The sequence below is a fragment of the Myotis brandtii genome, unplaced genomic scaffold, assembly GCF_000412655.1.
Source record: "Myotis brandtii unplaced genomic scaffold, ASM41265v1 scaffold352, whole genome shotgun sequence".
Taxonomy (NCBI): domain Eukaryota; kingdom Metazoa; phylum Chordata; class Mammalia; order Chiroptera; family Vespertilionidae; genus Myotis; species Myotis brandtii.
The window spans coordinates 1,710,372-1,732,947 of NW_005363542.1; the positions used below are offsets into that span (position 1 = coordinate 1,710,372).

At 40.3% G+C, this 22,576-nt stretch overlaps 1 protein-coding gene across 2 annotated transcripts in view; it reads left to right on the plus strand.

The window, feature by feature from the left end:
• SRGAP1 (SLIT-ROBO Rho GTPase activating protein 1) overlaps positions 1 to 22,576 on the plus strand; it is a 256,690-nt gene that overhangs the window by 173,926 nt on the left and 60,188 nt on the right. For both annotated transcript variants that reach the window (XM_005871684.2, XM_005871685.2), the window contains exons 7-8: positions 13,483 to 13,704; positions 15,773 to 15,874. In XM_005871684.2, the coding sequence (XP_005871746.1) occupies positions 13,483 to 13,704; positions 15,773 to 15,874 (324 nt within the window). The remainder of the gene's footprint in view (positions 1 to 13,482; positions 13,705 to 15,772; positions 15,875 to 22,576) is intronic.

The following is a 22,576-nucleotide window of genomic DNA, read 5'->3' on the forward strand; positions in this document are numbered from 1 at the left end:
ACTGAGGCTTAATTGGGCTAGATAGCTTGCCTAAGATGGCACAGCTAAATAAATGGGAGGTTTCAAATTCAGACATTTTAACTGCAGATCTGATTAACTCTGATATAGATAAGTAACAGTTAAATATACCAAGTAATTGTCAATTTAAAAAAATGGAACTTTTAAAAGGTCAGCCTTAAATTTAAAATATGAGCAGTTCTCAAATAATACAACTTAAATATGAATTTTAAAAGAAATGACACGAAATTGGTTCATCGTCATATTTAACTGAAATTGCATACTCTCTTAGCGAAAATTATACATATGTTGACTTTTAAGGCAATCAGATGTGAATATGTATATTCTAAAATGGCTGCTTATTTAATCGGAATTCGGTTTGCATATGTAGTGGTGATCCCAAAACCATTAAGCTTGCCCTTTCCTGGTGAAAAAGAAGCAGACTGGTTATTATCCAAAGACATCTAGAATCCTTTTTGCTTTAGCAAATACCTTTTATTCCAATCCATCTAATAATTACTAGAAGAGTTGTTATACCTCTAGTGAGAAAAAGTCAAGACAGACTTTTAATGCATAGCATTTCATATGTGAATTGACATGAAAGATACTACATATCTTCATTAAACCAAAGCATTATAAATAATCAGAGTTCAGGTTGAGACCCTTTTTATATACACCTCCAGTTTCCCTTGGTTTCTATTCATGTCAATAGCTGTCTTGTATAAATCTTGTGATAGACCATGATTTATGGATTTATTAATAGAAAAATAAAGTCATAATTTTCCATGGGCTTTGTATTTTAAAACTAGTATTTTATTATTACAGAAGCAGTTTATGTACATTGTAGCAAACTGGAAAATACTGCAAGCAAAAATAAAGCGATCACATTCTTACCCCCCGGACCCCCAAGATCACCATTGTTAAAATACAGATTTTTTTCTATGTGTCCACACATACATTTAAAAATGTATGTGTGGACACATAGGAGAGTATGAAATTATATTTTACAAACAGCTTCTTAACCTACTTTTTTCAATCATTGATCTCCATCTTTCCATTTCCGAAAAATCTCAACTGGTAACTAGACCATATCCCCATTTATGATCCCAAAAATGTTTCACAGCTGGTGTGTCTAGACTAGACCCAATTTAGGACCACACATTGCATCTGTGTGATGTGTTCCATCAGTCTTTTTTTATCTAGCCAAGTCCCTTGTTGAAGAGACATGGACAATTATTTCTTAGAACACCCTAGCTTCTGGATTTATTACCTGTGGTGTCATTTAGCTTGTTTCTTAGTCTCCCATATTTCCAGAGTTATATAAAAGGCTGGATGAATTCAAGTAAAGCACTTTGCACCAGAATACATCCTAGGTGATGTTGCTACATCTTACGTAGAAATGTAGCAACAGCTGTTTAACCTACCAATGTGATGCTAAAATTGATCACTGGTGTAGGGTGATATAACTCATTACTCCATTATAAAGTTAAATTTCCCCCCTTGCAACAAATTATGGATATTCCAAAACCTCTTTAATTTTGGATCTTATTAAATGGGAAATCTGCAAATTAACTTTTGAGCTATACAGAAAGAAAAATGCTTTCTTAGAGTACAAATTAATCACATAAACTAAGAGGAATAGTAATTTTTAAATATTTTCAGGTACTTCAGACTATCAGTTTATATATATATATACTTTGACATCCTATTTAATGGAAGCCTCTTTTATTAATTACTACAGGTCTAAAAACTTTAATAATTCAACACTTTGATACACTAGTCAAAGTTTTTTCTTTATATTTGGAGGTGAGCTGATGGTTGTTGTTTCTTAATATTTAATAATTCCAATTTTTATATATTCTAGATAAACTTCATCTTTACCTATCAATATTAGTTTGAATTAGTAAGGTTCTCTTTCTCTCTCTCTTGCGCTCTCTGAGAAATAGCTATCAATGTAGAAACACTCTCTTTCTAAACAGTGGTTATTGTATCTTTACTAGAGTTTATTTTTAGTAAATTTTCATTTTTCATTGTGCCTTATTGTGACCAATAAATGAGTGTTATGATGAACTCTATCACTGACAGCACTTTTATAAACTAAGCATATGCACTACCTGATAAATTCCAAATTAAAAGTATTAGATATCAGACCTGTAAAGTTTATTGATATTGAGGGTAATATACTGAAGAAAATGAAGGCTCAGTTGTTAAACAAGTATTTACTCTTTCATTTGTATGGAAATATTTGAGTACTAGTGGCCCAGTGCACGAATTTTGTGCACGGGGATGGGGGGGTTCCCTCAGCCCAGCCTGCATGCCCTCCAATTGGGGACCCCTTGAGAAATGTCCAACTGCTGGTTTCCTTGACAGTCGGACATTCCTCTTGCAATCTGGGACCACTGGCTCCTAACCACTCACCTGCCTGCCTGCCTGATCGCCCTTAACTGCCTCTGTCTGCCTGCCTGATTGCCCCTAACCCTTCTGCCTGCCTGCCTGATCGCCCCTAACTGGCTCTGCCTGCCTGCCTGATCACCTCTAACTGCCCTCCCCTGCTGGCCTGATCTCTCCCACAACTGCTCTCTTCTGCCGGCCTGATCTCACCCTCAACTGCTTCTGCCTGCTTGATCACCCCTAACTGCCCTCCCATGCCGGCCTGATCTCACCCCCAACGGCCCTCCCCTGCCGGCCTGATCTCACCCCTAACTGCTCTCCCTTGCCGGCCTGATCGCCCCTCACTCGCCCCTCACTGCCCCCCGGCTGGCTTGGTCGCCCCCAACTGCCCCCCACTGCTGGCCAGGTCTCCCCCAACTGCCCCCTCCCTGCCATACTGGTTGTCCCCAACTGCCCCCCGTGCTGGCCTGATCGCCCCTCACAGCCCCCCCACCAGCCTGGTTGCCCCACACAGCCTGCTGTTCAGTCGTTTGGTCGTCCCTCACTAACCCCCCTGCCGGCCTGGTCGTAGCACTATACTGCCAAAGTGGTCATTAAAAAATTGAACCACTTTCTTACACCTTACACCAAACAGCTGTTGCCCTTAAAACCCCTCCTCAGCCCCCACCTTAGGTTCTGCCTTTTTAGTTCACCCAGATTAGGTTCTGATTGGTCAGTTCCTATGCCAGTCAGTGTCAAAAGCTCCGCCTCCTAGGCAGCCATTGGCTCCTCGCACTTCACCCAGATTTGGTTCTGATTGGTTGGTTTCTATGTCAGTCGTTGTCTCCGAGCCTATCTCTGGGACTGATCAGAGAGACGGGGCTGATTAGCACCCCCCACAAAGGCCCGGAGAGAAACAGGCGCGGCTGCTGGCGAAGCCCAGAGAGAAAGAGAGAGGCAACAGCTGATCAACAGCTGCCACGGAGGCTGCGGATCAGACCCTGCCTCTCTCTTGGAAGCAACCTAAGTGTCCATTGATAAATGATTGGATAAAGAAGAGGTGGTACATATATGCAATGGAATATTACTCAGTTATCAACAATGAAATCTTACCATTTTCGACAACATGGATAGACCTAGATGGTATGTTTAAAATAAGTCAGACATAGAAAGACAAACACCATATGATTTCACTTATATGTGGAATCTAAAAAAAAATAAAAATAGCCAAAGCCGGTTTGGCTCAGTGGATAGAGCGTCGGCCTGCAGACTCGGGGGTCCCGGGTTCGATTCCGGTTAAGGGCGTGTGCCTTGGTTGCGGGCATATCCCCGGTGGGGGATGTGCAGGAGGCAGCTGGTCGATGTTTCTCTCTCATCGATGTTTCTAACTCTCTGTCTCTCCCTTCCTCTCTGTAAAAAGTCGGTAAAATATATTTTAAAAAAAATGATAAAAGCATGCTGTAAATATTTTAATCTAAAGTACACCAATGTACTTGAACCTGCCAGTCTTCTAATATTATGTAAGGAGTTCTGAGTGGTCTTCATTTGCACAAACTACATCCATCGTGTATTATCTATGAGTTCTAATTTTGAGTTCTTTAATGTACAAGAAAAAATACTCCAGGTATTTACAATGTTTTTCATAATCTTGCATAATTGGCATACCTTTGCCTAATCTAAGCAATTTTGTTTACTCTTGTCTTTCCAACAACTTTTTTTCTCACTTTTTATCAGTTTATTTAACATATTAACTACATTATAGTTAAATTTTGAGTGGCATAAATGTTGTACAGTTGACTTTTGGAAGCATACAGAGCAGAAATGTTGGGGCAGAAATGTATTGGAGTATTAGAGAGGGCCTATTAGCTGTGTGTGTTCACAGCATGTGGGCATTGGTCAGTGTACTTCAGAGCAGGGGCTCACAAAGTTCCTCTATAAAGGGCCAGATACTAAATCTTTTAGGCTTTGTAAGCCATATGGTCTCTGTCCCTACTTAACTCTAGTGCAGAAACAGCCATAGATAATAAGTAAGCAAATGGCTGTGGTTGTGTTGCCATCAGACTTTTATTTACCATGTCAGGCCATGGGCTGGATTTGACTCACAGGCTTGCTGACCTCTGCTTTACAGAATGAACTGAATATTAGTTAGTCCAGAGTGTCACTTAAGCAGAAAACTATTAAGATGCCTTCTCCTCTGTCTCAGAAGAAGGTCCTAAGTAAATTTAGTTTGTAGAGTAACAATCTCTTAGTTTGGAATTAGGTGTGAAGTGGAACCGAGTTAATTTCACCTTGAGGATTTTTGTTTTGTCGTTCTAAAAAAATAAGTATGAGTTTCAAGAGATATATTGCATATATTCACCAAAGGAAATTTAATTCGTTTGAGGAAAATATATTGTAGTTTTGTAATTAATAAATTTCACATCTGTGATCATTAATAGCCCCAATATTAAGTGCAAAAGAGACTAGCTACTTATTCTGTAAGAATGAAGATTTATTACAACCAGAAGAGAAATCATACAGGCATCAAATATTTATAATTGACTGCTGAGATTTTCAAGTAATTATGGTTTGCAAAGAGAAAAGAGGGAAGAATACAAGTCTTAATGTTTGGAATCTCTGATCTGTAATCAAATTCACCACACTGTATATGTGGAATTCTTAAAACAACTGGTTTTAGGATTGCAGAACTGGTGATATATAACTTCTTTCAGTCTAGTTCAACACCTACCGACCCTCAAAAGGCATTCAGAGAAACAAAGTCCTCAGCAGTAAAATTCTATCTCTGCTCTGTCCCAGAGCACCTGTCCAGAAATAATGAAGTATTTGTCATTCTTATAAGACAGCATCATAGTCTCCAATCACTCCCTATACAAGTGGGATATTGCCATAGAATAATCCCCTACTGCAGCTAATTTTCTTGGTAGAGATACCTGTCATGTGTTTTGTTAGCCATTTATTCAAAATGAAATTGAAATTAGATTACATCATATACCACATGCCACGTTTGTCTTATCATTTCTAAATAATCAGCTGTCCTAAAGCTTTTATAAAGCCTTATCCTTTTGTCTCTAGAGACGTGTTTAATCAAAAAACAAACTTATTCAGAATTTAGATTTTCTTAATTAGTTTGACTTTCCCCCATACGTAATGGTATGAGGATTTATCCATGAACGCCTGCCAAGTTGTAATACTGTAGTCCCCATTAGGCCTGAACTCTTTTAGGAAGATTATAAAGATGTTAAATGGGTTAGGATGGTATAGCTGTCATATAAGCTGATTATGCATGTTTTTATCCCTTTGTGATGGAAAGGGTATTTAAAAACTGACCTGATTGGGTGATGGAAGGAGATGGCTTTTAGAGTTTCTTCCAATGAAAACTGTCCCCACTGGTTTCCGCCAGCAGCACAGCTGCTCCTCCCCAGTCTATGGTGCTTGCTTTCCCTTTGTGGCTGGACCTCTGAATGCGGGAAGTCGCCTACGGCGTCATCTTTGCCTTTCTTTCTCTTAAGTACCATCTGACAGTTCCTAGATTTGCATCACCAGCCTTGATCATCTTCCTGGGCTTCAGATTCGTGTATCCATCTGCCTTCTGGACATCTCTAACCAGATGTCGAATGGCATCTTGAACATGTCAAACTCTCAAGACAACTTTTTATATTTATTTGCCCCTATCATTGTCATCATCATTCTCCACACACACAACTTTTTCTTATTTATTTTTTTGACACCTCAGAAAATGGCACCACTTTCTACCCATTGAACGAGCCAAAAATCCAATTCTCTCATTCCCCACAAATAAGTGCACTAGCAAATCCTGTCCTAGCTACCTCCTAAATATCCCAAACCTTGCTGTTTCTCACCACCTTATTCAGGATTTAGATTTTCTTAATGAGTTTGACTTTCCTCCATACATCATGGTGTGGAGATTTATCCATGAACGCCTGCCAGATTGCAATACTGTAGTCCCCAGTATTACCATTCGGGTTTGTCTGATTCTCCTAGACAAAACTTCTTCATTTCTCACCTGCACTTAGGAAGCAGTTTCCACTAAGACCTTCCAATCAATAATCCATTCTCTTCCCAAGCAGCCAGTGTTGAAATAGATCAATCAGGCCTGTCAATCCCTATTTAAAACTTTCCAGAGGCCTGCCATTGCCCTTAGAATAAAATCCAAACTATTCACCAAGACCCTGTGTGAATTGGCACTCACCTGCCACTCAGGTGTCCTGTCCTGCAACTTACCCCAATTACCAGGCTGCAGGTACATTGGTCTTTCTGTTCCCCAGACTCACTAAGCTTTTTTCTTGCTAGGGACTTTGTACCTTTGTCTAGGACAGTCTTTTTAAAAAAATATATTTTTATTGATTTCAGAGAGGAAGGGAGAGGGAGAGAGATAGAAACAGCAATGATGAGAGAGAATCATTAATCGGCTGCCTCCTGCACGCCCCCTACTGGGGATCAAGCCAGCAACCTGGGCATGTGCCCTGACCAGGAATTGAACCTGGGACCCTTCAGTCTGCAGGCTGACGCTCTCTCCACTGAGCCAAACTGGCTAGGGCTAGGACAGTCTTTTTTCCAGAGCTTTGCAAGAGCTATTTCCTTTTCATTCATGTTGCACCTGCCAGCTGCCCTATATACAAGAGCAGCACCCTCCCCCAGCACTCCCTGTTCCCCTGACTTTTCTCCATAGCATTTACCACCTGACCTGCATTTACTTGGGCTTGCTTTATTTGTTATCTCTCCTTTTGTGATTTGATTCAGGGTGGTTACAGAGATTTGGCCTGGGGAAAAAAAGAGTCCATGGGAGCCCATGTGGGTGGGTGGGAGCTGTATTCGGTAACAAATGTTATTCTTCTCCTGTTTCCTACTTTGTATTCATTCCTATCACATAGATATATGTACTGTTTCGACCTTTATGTTGTTCAAGAGAAACTCAAGACATGTTTTGCTAACAGCAACAGGAATTCAGTTGTCAGCTCTTTATGGACCATCAGGAACTCAGCCATGAAAGCAGGTGTATAAAAGTTGCCTGTAGCCCAGCTGGCGTGGCTCAGTGGTTGAGTGTCAACCTATGAACTAGGAGGTCATGGTTCAATTCCTGGTCGGGACACATGCCTGGGTTGTGGGCTCGATCCCCAATATGGGGCCAGCAGGAGGCAGCCAGTCAATGATTAAAGTTTCTCTCTCCCTCTCCCTTCCTTTCTGAAGTCAATAAAAAATATATATATTTTTAAAAGTTGCCTGTAGACATTTAGGCATCCAGTTCAGTCCTTCCAGATGCCTGTCTCTGATAAAGATGTGTCTGTGGTTTCTAGGGGGAGGTACTGAATAGCTAGAAAGGTGGTCCTTTCAAAGCTACCCATGGTCATGTAAAAGCTGTTTTTGCAATTCAGTGTGCTTGGGTTGCACTGTTTTTCAGAACGATTCCAAATCAGGGGTAGACCGATTCTTTATCCAATACCCATGGCTGTGGAATGGTCGCAGTCAAGCTTACTGAAAGCCAGAGGTGGGGGCCCAGGACAAAAGGTCAAGGAAGCCTCTCAGATGGAGGCAGAAGTGATAAACTTAAGGAAGAATACTGCACAAGAGTTCCTTCCCTGTCCATTCCCATGACCACTGCTAAATCCTGGAGTTACGCAGGAGTTTGCAGCTGTCCTCTGGGCACTTCCAGGGCTGCCCTGCAAAGGACCTTGACTCTTACTGTCCTGGGAACATGTATGCAGGACTTGATTTCCATGGAGTTCCATTCAGGTAACTTCCCCCTAGGACCAAGCTTTTACTCCACTGCGGCTTCGCCTGTCATGTGGGGAAAAAGAAAAAAAATGTTAGCTCCCGGAACAGCTGTGGTCCAGGTTTACCTGACAGCATACCCACAAAGTGGACTTCAGCTGACCTCTCAGCCTTTGGAACAACACGAAGTATTGATTACAGTCTTCAACACCTGGATTTCATCTTCCTCTTTGATATTAAATGCAACATTTTCGCTTAAGGCAGTGGTTCTCAACCTTGGCTGCACATTAGAATCACCTGGGAATCTTTTTAAAATCCCGATTTCTGGGCCTCATCATTAGTAACAAAGAAACAGAATTTCCGGAGGATGAGGCCCAGAAATCAGGATTTTAAAAAGATTCCCAGGTGATTCTAATGTGCAGCCAAGGTTGAGAACCACTGGCCTAAGGAAATTAGCCTATTTTAGTGATTTAGACTAATATCTAGTGGAATCTATCTTGGCAGCTCTCAGGATATTTAAATAAAAAATACAGCCATCTGCATCCAACCATCTTTCCCCAGTTTTAATCTATAATTTTATGTATCCACTCAGTTTTTTTAAAAAAAAAAAACAACCACAACCAAACACACACAATGCTTTTGTTTTCATGAGCTATTTTATTGGTTTCTTATGTATTTTCATCATTGCATGTGCTTGGGTTATAACTCAACTCTGTGCAGAAGCCGGCTTTTCATATCATCATTAATAATTCATAAGCTCCATAGAATTACTTGAGGTCTTTTTAACCAAGTATCTTCAATCTTAACATATCCAGTGTCGCTTTAGCTTCCAGTTTAGAAAAAAGATGACTCTGTATACAGACTCTGCTATCTCAGGCGACCCTGAATAAGAGTTTTATCCCTGTTTCTTATTTCTTTTGATGTTCAGGATGCTTGCAAAATCTAGATCGGTGAAAACACCGTATATGGGACATAACAAAATCATGCCAATTAAGTGACCTGACAGACTGATAGCACTGTAGGGGTCAGGGAAGAAAACTTCCCATCCGCGCTCATCACAGAAACCTCCTGAGGGCAGCCATCAAAGTCCGGAGGACACATGGCGAGGCCCCTGGACCAGTTCCTAAGCCTCATGAATGCTTCTCCCCGACCTGTTAGGAGACACAGTGAAGTCGGGGGGTCTCTGACTGGGTCCAGACCTAGCAGATCTGCCCGCTGACCTGGATGTGGAAACCCTGGAGCTTTTGTCATCTTGACGTTTACTCCCAAAAAAAGCCACGCTTGGAAATTGGAGGGATGAACTGTTCCTTCTGGGAATAATGAAAGCTTACCATGTATTTTTCAGAGCTTCTGGGTAGTTGGGGTTGGATTTTTTTCTTTCTTTTTTTTCTCTCCTTTGTTCTTTCTCTCTTCCTCTCTTTTAAATTGGAAGGAGATTTGGCTTTTGTAGGGAGGGGTGGAGGGGCTTTTCTCTGGCTTGTTTCTTCTCTATACCAGTTTTCTCTGAAGGCCTATTGGGATGAGTACTCATAAAATAAAGCCACTTGTGTGCCATGCTTCATTATAATCAAGTTGAATTTTTTTCTTGCAGAATAGTGGGGTGTTTGGAAGCACAGTACATCTCAAAGAAATGAGGCCATTTCCTTACAGATTCGTGTTTTCAGAAGATGAGGTTTTATTGAAATACAGAATTTTCAGTCTCTCTGATGTGTATAAAACTGCTACAAAGAACCTTTATGGATTTTGAGGAGCAAGGGGAATAAAAGCAGTCTTTGCTCATCTCAGGCTAGAATTTAGAATTTTTTAATTAACTGAAAATAGTCTCTGTATTTGAGAGCAGCTGATGCCACTGGAAATGTATTAATGATGAGACTGCTGCATTTCGCAACTGCATTTTGCTTGTACTTGTCATTGTGATGTGGCAGCTACGTTCTGCTCTTTTAAATCAAGTAATCTTTAATCAAGTCGATTCTCTTGCCTGCTCGGAGAAACAGCACCCCGAAACACAGTGTTGCAGAACCCTCTCGCTTGTTTTAGGGCAGTGCTCCTCAGACTTCACTGTGCATATGAGTCACCTGCGGGTTGTTTTTTTAACTTCAGATTCCAATTCAGTAGGTCAGGGGTGAGGCTCAAGAGTCTGCATTTTCTAACACGTGATGCTGATGCTGCTGGTCCACAGACCAACTTTGAGTAACAAGATTTTAGAATATATTTATGTAAAAATTCCAAATTCAATAATTCTGAAGTTGGATGGGGAGGGTGGAATGAAATACACTGGTATTTCTAAGGACAGGTCACTGATCAGATGTGTACCTTCATGAAGGCAGATCGGAGGTTGTTTCCTTTGTGTCTCTCTACTACTCTTAGTAGCAAATTAATGAGCAGCTTATATTTGAATTCCTTGAGAAGGGAGATTTTATTTTACTGTTTTTCAGTCTTCATATTTCTGGAGCCTATTGAATTCCCAGGCACCCAGTAAATGGCCAATTAGTGAGTTGAATTCAATCAAATTGAATTTATTGAACTTTATTAGAACAATATAGGGATGATCTGGTTTTTTATCCCTAAAACCACTTGTTTCCTCTTTTAAATATTTATATTACTTTTATGTACAAACTAGAGGCCTGGTGCATGAAATTCATGCACTGGGCACCCTTTCCAGTCTGGATCCCTTGAGGGATGTCCGACTGCCGGTTTAGGTTTGATCCCTGTGGGCTCAGGCCTAAACCGGCAGTCGGACATCCCTCTCACAACCCGGGGCTGCTGGCTCCCAACCACTCGCCTGCCTACCTGCCTGATTGCCCCTAACCGCTTCTGCCTGCCAGCCTGATCACCCCCTAGCCACTGCCCTGCCAGCCTGATTGACACCTAAGTGCTACCCTGCCAGCCCAATTGTGCCCACCTGCCCTCCCCCGCAGGCCTGGTTGCCCCCAACTCTCCTCCCCTGCAGGCCTGGTCACCCCCAACTGCCCTCCCCTGCTGGCCTGATCCCCACCCAACTGCCCTCCCCTGTTGACCTGGTTGCCCCTAATTACCCTCCCCTGCCGGCCTGATTGCCCCCACCTGTCCTCCCCTGCAGGCCTGGTCGCCCCTAACTGCCCTCTCCTACAGGCCCAGTTGCCCCTAACTGCCCTCCCCTGCATGCCTGGTCCCCCCCACAACTGCCCTCCTCTGCCGGCCATCTTGTGCCCACATGGGGGCGGCCATCTTGTGTGAGGGCATGATGGTCAATTTGCATATTATCTCTTTATTATATGGGCTGTAAATTCTGTCAGTAATTTATAACTGATCTTGTACAGCACTATATATATTTTTAAAATCACATTCTCTTGAAATGCAACATGAAAAAATAAATGTAAATACAATTCAATGGTAGTGAAGATTCAAGAATTGTAAAGCCCTTTTATCCCTAGGAATACAAAACAAAATTCTAACTCCAATAAAAGGACTTTGGCAACCATTTGTTATAATTTAAGAATTTTATTCTAGGGCCCTAGCTGGTTTGGCTCAGTGGATAGAGCATTGACCTGTGGACCAAAGGGTCCCAGGTTCGATTCCAGTCAAGGGCATGTACCTTGGTTGCAGGCTTCTCCTTGGCCTCGGCCCTGGTCAGGGTGCATGCAGGAGGCCACCAAAAATCTCACATTGATATTTCTGTCTTTCCCTCTCTCTTCCACTCTCTATCAATGGAACAATATCCTTGAGTGAGAATTTTTTTAAAAAAAGAATTTTATTCTAGGGATAAGAAATAAGGCATTCCCAGACTCTGTGCAGATTAAAACCTGTTCTCCTTTCTGAAAGAGTACAGATTATTACTGATTCTTCAGTAAATTATACAAATCCAAAATATTACAGTTAGCAGGTTTGCATCCTAGAAGGACTTCCATAACTCATTGTATTAATCTCAGTATGCATGGACAAACTCGAGTGCTATTTTTTTCATTATTTCCTTGCAATGTTGGTTTTGCTTTAATTTTTTCAACACCTTTATTGAGATATTATCCACATGACATGCAGTTTACTCATTAAAAATGTACAGTTGACTTTTAGTATATTCACAAAGTTGTGTGTCGATCACCACAGTCAATTTTAGAATATTTTCATCGCTCCAAAAAGCAGTTTTACACTCCTTAGCCGTTACTCCCCAATTCCTCCATCTCCTAGCCTCAGGCAACTGTTAATCTACCTCTGTCTCTATAGATTGACTATTGTGGACATTTCATATAAATGGAATCATAATGTGTGGTCTTTTGTGACTGGCTTCTTTCACTTTGCATATGGTGGCATATATCAGTACTTCATTTCTTCCTGTGGCTGAACAATACTTCATTTTGTTCATTAATTGATGGACTCTTAGGTTGTTTCTACTCTTCAGCTGTGATTAATAATGCTGTCATAAACATTAAAATACAGTTTTTGTGTGAAAACATGTTTTGTTTTGTTTTTGTATACATACCTAGAAATGGAATTGCCAAGTCATATGTTAACTCTGTTTAATCTTTTGATGAACTACGAGACTCTTGCAAAGTGGCTGCAGCATTTCACATTTCCGTCACAGTGTATAAGGATTCCAGTTTCTCCACATCCTGCCCAATACTTGTTGTTATTTGTCTTTTTTATTGTAGTCATCCTGAGTGTGAGGTGGTATCTCTCTATTGTTTTGTTTTGCATTTCCCTGATGACCAATGATGTTGAGCATTTTTTCATATGCTTGTGACCATATGTAGATCTTTTTTTGAAAGATATCTATGCAGCTCTATTGCCCACTTTTTAAATTGGGCTATTTGTCTTTTTATTATTGAGCTGTAAGAGTTCTTTATATATTCTAGATACAAATCCCTTGTCAGATATATGATTTGCAAGAAAAATTATTTTCCCATTCTGTGAATTATCTTTTTACTTGATCATGCCCTTTGAAGTACAAATTCTTCAAATTTGATTAAATCCAATGTATTTGTTCTTTCCTTCTGTTGCTTGTGCTTTTGATGCCAGAGCCAAGAATCCAATGCCTAATGCAAGGAAGGTCATGCAGGTTTACTCCTGTGTTTTCTTCTGGGAATTTTATAGTTGTAGCTGTCACATTTAGGTCTTTGATCCGTTTTGAATTAGTTATTGTATACGGTGTTTTTAAATTTTTTTTTTCTAATTACAGTTTAAATTCGGTATTATTTTGTATTAGTTTCAGGTGTACAGCATAGTGGTTAGCCAATCATATACTTTACAAAGTGTACCCCCTGGTATTTCCAGTACCCACCTGGCACCATACATAGTTATTACAATGGTATTGTCTGTATTTCCTATGCTGTACTGTACATCACTGTGACTCTTTTGTAACTACCGATGTACTTCTCAGTCCCTTCATATGGTGCTCTTTTCATTTTTAAGTGCTGTGATCTTGGCTACCACGCAAGTCTGAACAGAGCCCTCAGAACATATCTCTCTGCGGAGTACAACCTTGAAACCTCCAGACACGAAGGCTTAGACATTATTGAGAATGCCGTTGACAATTTGGAGCCCAGGAATGATAAGCAGAGATTCATGGAGATGTACCCTGCTGCCTTCTGTCCACCAATGAAGTTTGAGTTTCAGTCTCACATGGGTGATGAGGTCAGTCATTATTTTAAAACTGACGAATTTTCTCTTCACTCACATTACTCCACCTGCTATAATCCAACAGTTGTAAGAATTCCCAGTTGTTTTCGCTCTCCTGCCTTTGTATGGGATCTTAACATAGTATTATCTCAGATCAGCCATTACTACCATCTTTTAAAGCAAGAATTAAACAAGGCCTAACGGGGCCAAACAAATGTAGGTACAAGCTCAGTTGGGTGTAAGCACTAAACTGTCCCATGATAGTTAGAGAGTGCTTCCTCCACTTCAAGACATTCAAATTTCAATTCAAATCCAAACATTTTGCTGGCCCAATAGAATCTATCGGAAGACTTCTTGTAATCCTGATTAAAAGACCCTCCCATAAAGAAAAAAATAATTATAAAGGGTGAAAATGAGACAGAGTGAAAAAAATTCAAAACAATCCTATTTTCCCAGGGGGAAAAATCCATTTAAACCTTTTATGAGTTACAGTGGTATATTTTACTGTCTGTGGACGGGAAAACAAGAAGAACCAATTAATGGAGCGTGCTATGTAGCCCTTGATGTCCCAGCTGTGCAAAACAATACTTATAGATTAAAAATTCAACTTTAGTTTATTGTGATGACAGTATGTTTTAAAAAGTAGGTGTAATTATAATACCCATGGCAGATTTCTTTAATGCCATAATTTTTTCTGAAGCACCTAATGTTAAGACTTATAAGATATATGTTTGTGTGTGTGCCTGCTATATTTCTCTCTAATTTTATTTTTGCTTGATTTGATATAGTGAATTACTTTATTAGAAATGGTAAGTATTTTTAAAACCAATAGCACGTGAATTTGACAGGCGAGTGGCTTATGCTACCCAGAGTTATGTTTCTCCAAGTGGATGCTGTTTTAATTTTTCAGTTATGGATGTGATAAACATACAGGGTGGGGCAAAAGTAAGTTTACAGTTGTGAGTACACAAAATAGTTTACTCTTGTATTATTACTCATTAATTAATTATTGTATTATTTTTCATATGCACAACTGTAAGCCCACTTTTGCCCCACCCCATAGAATGATAAAATATCATGGACAAGTGACTTCAATTGGGTTAATAGTTTTTACCTTTTTAAAACTATTATTATTTTAATAGTGAGTCTGTTGCCTTTCTTTTAATGGCCAGTGCTGCCAGCAACCAGGAATTTCTATGATGTTTTAGAGACTCCATGAAAGGAAGGCCTCATCTGCCCAGAGTCTTTCTTTCTTTTTCTTCTTTTTTCTTTTTATTTTTTTTGCCGAGAGTATTTCTAAAACAAGAAAGAGGAGGAGAAATTGTTTCTGGCCCAGTTTTAATATAATTAAAATATCCTAATTTTGACCTTATTCATAATTGAGATCATGGCCAAAATATCTTTCTGACAAAGCCCAAGATAAGTGGCCTCTTCAGATTCGTGGTGAATCACATGGTTTGGCTGGTGCTGGCAAGACAAGCCATGATTGAAAGATACTAATAATAGCTATTCACATATTTTGAGGTTTTGCTGTTCCAGGCAGTGTTCTAAGTGATGTATGTACATTATCTCATTTCATCCCTACAACAACCCTGTGGCATAGGCACTCTTATTATCCCCATTTTACAGAGAAGAAAACTGAGGTTTAGTAACTTACCACAGTCACCCAGCTGACTAGAACCAGTAGGCTCTGCTCCCGCCCCGGTTTTGCCCGTATGGTCCATTTGCATCATCCTTCCCACTCTGTCTCTGCCCTCTTCCCGAGTCATTAAGAATCCCGAGAGTGAGACTTCAGCAGCAGAGCTCTGTCTCCAGCAACTGCCCCGTTCTTAGAGCGATGCTTCCTCCAGCTGCTCTCTTTCCAGTCATATCCAGGCCAAGCAGCTGCATTCTGCTCTTTCCACTTACGTAACTGGTTCATATTTAAAACTGAGGTTTTGAGGAGGCTGTTAAAAGTAAATATGTAACTGGAATCTGGGGACCAGCGTGATTCATGCAGCATTTAAGTAGGAGAACCATGCCTCTGGAGGCTGGCTGGCTGGCTGGTGCTCTGTTGTAACTGTGGCTTCTGATTCCCCACCAGGTGTGTCAGGTCAGCGCTCAGCAGCCGGTCCAGGCGGAGCTCATGCTCAGGTACCAGCAGCTGCAATCCCGACTGGCCACCCTCAAAATCGAGAATGAGGAGGTGAGCATGCTTTCTGCCCCACGGGTAATCTGAATTCTAATGTCAGCTGAGAGACATTTTCACGTGGCCTCGGCATAGTTAACATTCTAAACGCAATCTCTTCATCATGTATTGTCAGCTAAATCGGGGTTCCTAAAATGCTCTTTGTAGAGGATAAATGCAGATTCTGTATCCTACCAGAAATGAATACTTTACTAGGGATTCACTGCATACACATGGAGTCTGTAATTCACACTCAAACTCATTTGATAGGTTATCAAATTCAACGTGTGTTCAAGAATATACAGTGTGGCATGAAACTTTTGACTGATGTATTCATTTCATCATAACTTTTGAAATTAAATATTTTTATGATTTTTTGTGAGCTGTAGATTTTTGGGACTGAACATGGCATTATTGATATAATTAGTACAAAAATCATATTTTTTAAAATATATTTTATTGATTTTTTACAGAGAGGAAGGGAGAGGGATAGAGAGTTAGAAACATCGATGAGAGAGAAACATCGACCAGCTGCCTCCTGCACACTCCCCACTGGGGATGTGCCCGCGACCAAGGCACATGCCCCTGACCGGAATCGAACCTGGGACCCTTGAGTCCGCAGGCCGACGCTCGATCCACTGAGCCAAACCGGTTAGGTCCAAAAATCATATTTTAAAGTAATATTTGAATGAGAATAGAAAACTGTTTATTTGCTGACATCAGTGGATTCAAATGGATGGAACATAAATGTGAATTACAAATACATCTTGAGCCAGGAAGCAGTTGTACAATTCGGCTGTCTCATTCTGAAATTAATTTAATTGGATCCACGTTCTCCTTAAATAAAAATATGAACCCCAAATGTTTCTTGTATTAGTCTTGGCTCTTAGCTGTAATTTATAGGGACCAAACCAAACTTACTCATTGGAAGTTTACTTGATCAAGTTTGCAGTAACTGCAGTCAAAATCTATGCTCAGATGATATTATCAGGAATCTCTTTCCGTCACTTTGAAGTGATATCTTCATGTGTGTTGGTAGGAGTTTCCTCCCCACCCCGCACCCCTCCTTACCCCGTATTGGGAGAGCCAGGACTACATGGTCCCTACCGCTTGCCATCTCACCCATTCCAGCATTTTAATCTCTGAAATAGATCCTTCATTGGCCTGACTTACCGTGAATACTTCCATCCAGCAAATGGGATTCTCTCATTGGTCAGCCTGCTCATAAGGCCTTTTGATTAACAGCCCCATCAGAAATATCTATTCCTAGAGACAATTCCCATAAGTAGAGAATATGGAACAGAAAAAAAAACAAAAAAAAAACACCCCACAATAATTCACCTTGATAAAATGAATTATCAAAATTCACTTTAGTACTCTGTTCTATTTCAATCCCACTGGGACGTTTTGAGCTATGTGAATGTGTTTGTTTCAATTAAAAAAAGGATGATGTGTTTGAAGACCAGTATAGTTTGGTAAAAACCCATTGCAGCTTCCTGGATTCCATTCTTTCTAGGAGAACCCAGCCACCCCTTATTCAAACATGTGTATTTAAGTTGCAGCCAGTGTGGTTAAGACTTCAGTTTCTGTGTCATGCACGTCCCACAAACAAGCCTTTCCAAAGGAAAGCTATTGGTCTCCTTGAGGTGTTTGAGAGCTTAGGCCTGAAGGTTTGCGTGAGGCATCGCGAAAGACTCAACTAATACAGTCTACTGACCCTGTTGAATTTACAGTGTGTGTGTGACTTCCACTTTTTTTTTTTTCATGCGTGTCCTCCTGCTGTTTTATTTGGAAACATTCTCTAAGTTCTAGGAAAATAGTGTGTTTTGCACAAGGTCAAAACTGGCAGCCCACAGACCTGTTTCATTTGGCTCCCGCAGTTTTGGCCTGTTAACACAGGGAAGACTGGTGGCTCTGGCCCTGCATTGCCTCATGACAGGAAGAGCTGGGTTATTTGAATTTCCCTTTGCCAGCTCCTGATTTTCGTACACTGGACTAGACCATTTATGTTACCTGTCTGGCCTCCACAGGCCTCTGAGTTCCTAACGTTTAATGATGTCCCTTTGGGCATAATTTGGAGAAGCCCAGTGTCCTTTTAAACTGATAAGGCAGGCAGCACTTTCTGAGGCTTAATTGTTATAAATTTACTGTAGAAACAAATGCATTGGATTATCCTGATATTTCTTTTTTGTTTGTTTGTTAATCCTAACCCGAGGATATTTTTTTCCATTGATTTTTAGAAAGAGTTGGAGGGAGGGAGGAAGGGAGGGAGGGAGGAAGAGAGAGAGAGAGAGATGTGAGAGAGACATATCGATTGGTTGTCTCCTGCACACTCCGTTACAGGGGCCAGGGATCAAAACCCTAACCACTGAGCATCACCCGCCAGGGCTATCCTGATATTTCTTGTGAGCATGACTAGTGGTTTACAATTTGTTAAGTATGGAACAATTCACTGTAGTGGATTCCCAATGTGTAAAAACTAAATTGGATTCTTGAGAAATAAATTGGATTTTAGACAATCAGTAGATTTCCATAGGTATAGAAGGAGGAACATGTTCCAACATATTTCAAGGTTCCCTGAGAGAACCTTGCTCACTCAGAGAAGTTTGGTTATCACCCAGGTTCTCCTTGGGGATGAGCCAAAGGTGAAGCTGAAGTCATGTGATTAGAGTTGTGATACTGTGGGTCAGTTCATTTCAGTACAATAAATATTTATTGAGCAACTTCTACATTCCACATATTTTGCCAGGTGTGCAGAGTACAGAGATGAATAAGTCACAGTTAGCATATGTCTAGCATGAGAGCCAGACTGTAAGAAGTCATTCATATAATGTGAAAAATAAGAGACATAATAGGGGACAACATAGCAATCATTGCTGATTTGGAGTCCTGTATAGCACTTGTCTCTACCATAAATAAAGAACTTGCCTCTGATCTTCCACTGATAGGACAGAAAACAGACACATTGGTATCAAATCAAAATAGTCAAGTAAAGAAGCATGTATACTTCTATATAATTCTCTTCCTCTATAAAAAATATACACACTCATAAAGTCCAAATTTTACTACAAATAGTTCAGTTAACTAAAAATAATTATGATGGCCTGTAAAAAGATCAAAATTGAGAGAGAATTTCATCCAACTTTATAAAAGAAGGACAGTGGAGCTAAGTGAACACATGAACCTTTTCATCAAATCTTAAACAACTACAAATAATGGGCACCCCTTGAAACTGTAGGGAGCCTTCTTAGAAGGGTTTCTCTGCTAAAAGCCCTCTGGTCATATTAATTTTGTTTGCTCTACAGTGCTTGATTTTTTTTTTTTTTTACTTAGTTGCTGTCATTTAAAAATTGCAATTTTTGAGTTAAAATATTGATTTTTAGCATCTAAAAAATTAGAAAATCTTTTTATACTAGATCTACATTTCTGCAGGATGATAATCTGCTCGAACTGAGCAATAAATGCTTCCTTAGACACAGAGCATATATATGCTTCTTGTTTGCCATGCTCCCCACTCAGCCCAGTTGCCTCATTTTCATTACTTGCTTGGCCCTTGAAGATATTTGAGTTTACACCACCTGCCTTAAAGAAAAGAGAGCAGTAAGCATTTGTGAAATGACCTCAGTACACTTGTAAATAGTAAAAGTTGAAAGAAAAGGTTTGAGAAGGACTTGGTTCGATTTGTGGTTGTTGCAGATTCATAAGTTTGTGTCATTAATTGTCACTTCACAACTTTACGTTTGCCGGTCGAATCTTTAAAATGAGCTTTCTGTTTCATTATGCTGCACACTTGCGTCACTGGTACCTCACTCTTGTGATTCCCACGTACAGTAAGCCAGTCAACAAATATTAGTGTCCACCGTGTGTTATGCACAGAGAAACAGAGCAGAAACAACTTTACTCCCAATTTTTTTTGTTTTCTTTTTCTTACTTCAAAGTATAACTTTGTATCTGAAACATTAATAAATATTACTTTAAAAGATAAACTTTATTTTTTATTATTTTAATTTTTGAAATCTTTATTGTTGACAGTATTACCTGTGTCCCTTTTTTCCCCCCATTGACCCTTTCTAGCCTGCACCTACCCTGCAGCCGCCCACCCCGGCCCCAGGCCTTCACCACCCTATTGTCTGTGTCCATGGGTTATGCATATAAGCATATAAGTTCTTTGGTTTAAAAAGATAACACTAAAAGCAACCTAAATGTAAATGATCATTTTACCTCTCCCTATAAACATTTTCCAAACTCTTTCCAAACTCTTAAAGTTTACTTTTAACCTTGGTCATGAGGATTTCAGTTTAGGGGTCATTCCTGTCGTTTCTTTCACAGCTAGCCTCTGGAGTAGTTCCCATAGATTGCATTTCCCTTTTCTTAGACTTCTTCTTTCCTACCTTATCTACAGACAGCCGAAGAAAAGGAAGATGAATTACATAGCTAAAGAAATTATGCCTTTCATATTTTTAGCACAGTCTTAGTTTTAAGTAGCTTGTCCCATTTTCAGACCATCTGTCCCAATATTTGGTCAAGAAAATCAAGTTTTATAAGCATGTCACTTCTGTGCTATGACGTATAAACGAGGCTCTCTTACGTTATAGATTTATCCCCTGGAAGGAATGGAAAAGACAAAAGCCTTAATTAATTCACAACAAGGTTTAATGAAGTGAGAGCCCATGTAAATGTTCTTAGCGTCACTTAAACTCTTTCACCAACAGTTTACTAGGGAGCTTTTCACAGACTATTCCCCAAAATATATTCCGTTCACAGGATATTTTCAACCATAATGAAAACAATTTTAGGCAAACATTTGAGACAAATTTTATGGCCTGGGTAATTGATGAGAAGTAAGAGATATTTTGGTTATGATGTAGAAAAGTCACATTTCCCTCCAAATTTCCCCATAGTACCAATGACTGCAGCAGAATCTCAAGTCATGTAAATCAGTGGCCAAACCCTTAAAGGCAATTGTCAAATCCTTTGAAGACTTGATAGAAGATGTGGAGCTTGATAACCACTGGGTCATAATTGCTGTTTCTGATGGTTTCTGTGGCTTTAACTTCATTTTTACTTATTTAAGTAGCTCTTGCCTGTAACCTTCTACTGATGAGGTTAACAGTAAAAGCCTAAGTAAAAGACAACTGCCACTTATTCCTTAAATGACAGCATCATCTTGGCCAAAGTGGAAAACAGGACCAACTGTCTTTCACTGAAAACACATATTTTTAGAAGGAGTATGTAAAAAGTATAGGTATGCGTAGTGTCAGCTGAGCTTTAACTCACTGAAGGGAGGGCCTTGATCCAGAAGAATACCAAGCGGAGTGAGGAGAGTTTCTAGAAAGACTCTGAATGTGAGTCACGTGGTAGGGTACCCCAAAGAAGTGGCAGGGCTCAGGATGGCTGTCAGCAAAGAAACCACACCTTATGGGCTGTGCTGACCGTTTCTTTGGCATCTGCGGATTTGAAAGGAGGAGGATTTCAACTCGTTCAATGAACTTTTTGGCTAGTCTGCTGTGTCCCAGGCAGCGTGCTAGTGAGTGGAGATAGAAAGATTTGCAGGCTGTGTCTGACCTCACGTTGCTCCCCTGACAGATGGAAAACATAGTCCTCTAAGCAGCATGGTCGGTGCTTATGAGAACCGTGTCTCATAATTGTTGGCCTCTTGCTCTTCAGACCACGCCGAGTATCACGTCCTCCCAGATGGGTCAGTAAATCTGAGTCAGGGTGAACCGCAAGAGAACGAGCTTTCTGAGACACAGCTGAAGGCAGGATGTCGTTCAGAGAGCCCTGGCAATGATGATGATTTCTTCTTTGGATTGAGTTGTATCATTGCTGATAATGAATTTTGTTCAAAAGTCAGGAGTTTTTGTAAACATCCCCCTAAATGCAAATACATGAATCATTAGTGTGAATTCCTCTGGAATGGCGGTAGACCCCTCCCCAAAAGCTTGGGGGGAGCAAAAATTGGACTGTTTTCCCAGCATAGACAGGGTCACTAGCATCTGTACCCCCTGTTAGGGTAACCAGGAGCGAGGGAAAGCCATGGCAAGATGCTTAGACTCTGTCCCTGCCTTCTGTGGCCTGTGCTGGCAGGAAGTTTTGCAACCTAATTAACTCTGACATTTATCCAATTGCTCTGTGTGTACATGTGTGTATGGTCTCTTTCTGCTGATTTTTAATACATCTGAAATGATACAGTACTGTAATTGACATACATCCAAGGTCAGTGATGGTAAGGAGTAAGTAGAGAGGTGGGGAAGGGAAGGGAAGGCAGTTCTGGGGGTCACCTTCACAGATGGAATGATGAGCGGTAAAGGACGAGTAGGCCTGCGCCAGGTGCAAGGTGCAAACACAATGCTATATAACACAGCGATTTTCAACCTGTGTGCCGTAAGAATTTTTAAAATATGCAGTACCTATTTAGTCAGGGTCACTGACCTCTTTTCCCTTAGATTGTTAAAGTAAAAAATGACAAAAGCCAACACAACAATAGCCATCTGATGTGAATGGGTAAAAATTCCCTTTTTTTTTTTTTTTCAGATTGGCAGAAAATGTATTTTTTGGTGTGCCACAGAATTTCAGTAATTAGCTTATGTGGGCCATGAGATGAAAAAGATTGAAAATTGCTGCTCTAAGATAGTGTGGTGTGTGTTCAGTTGTGTTCCCCCCAAATTCATGTGTTGACACATAATTCATAATATGACCTTATTTGAAGACGGGGTCGTT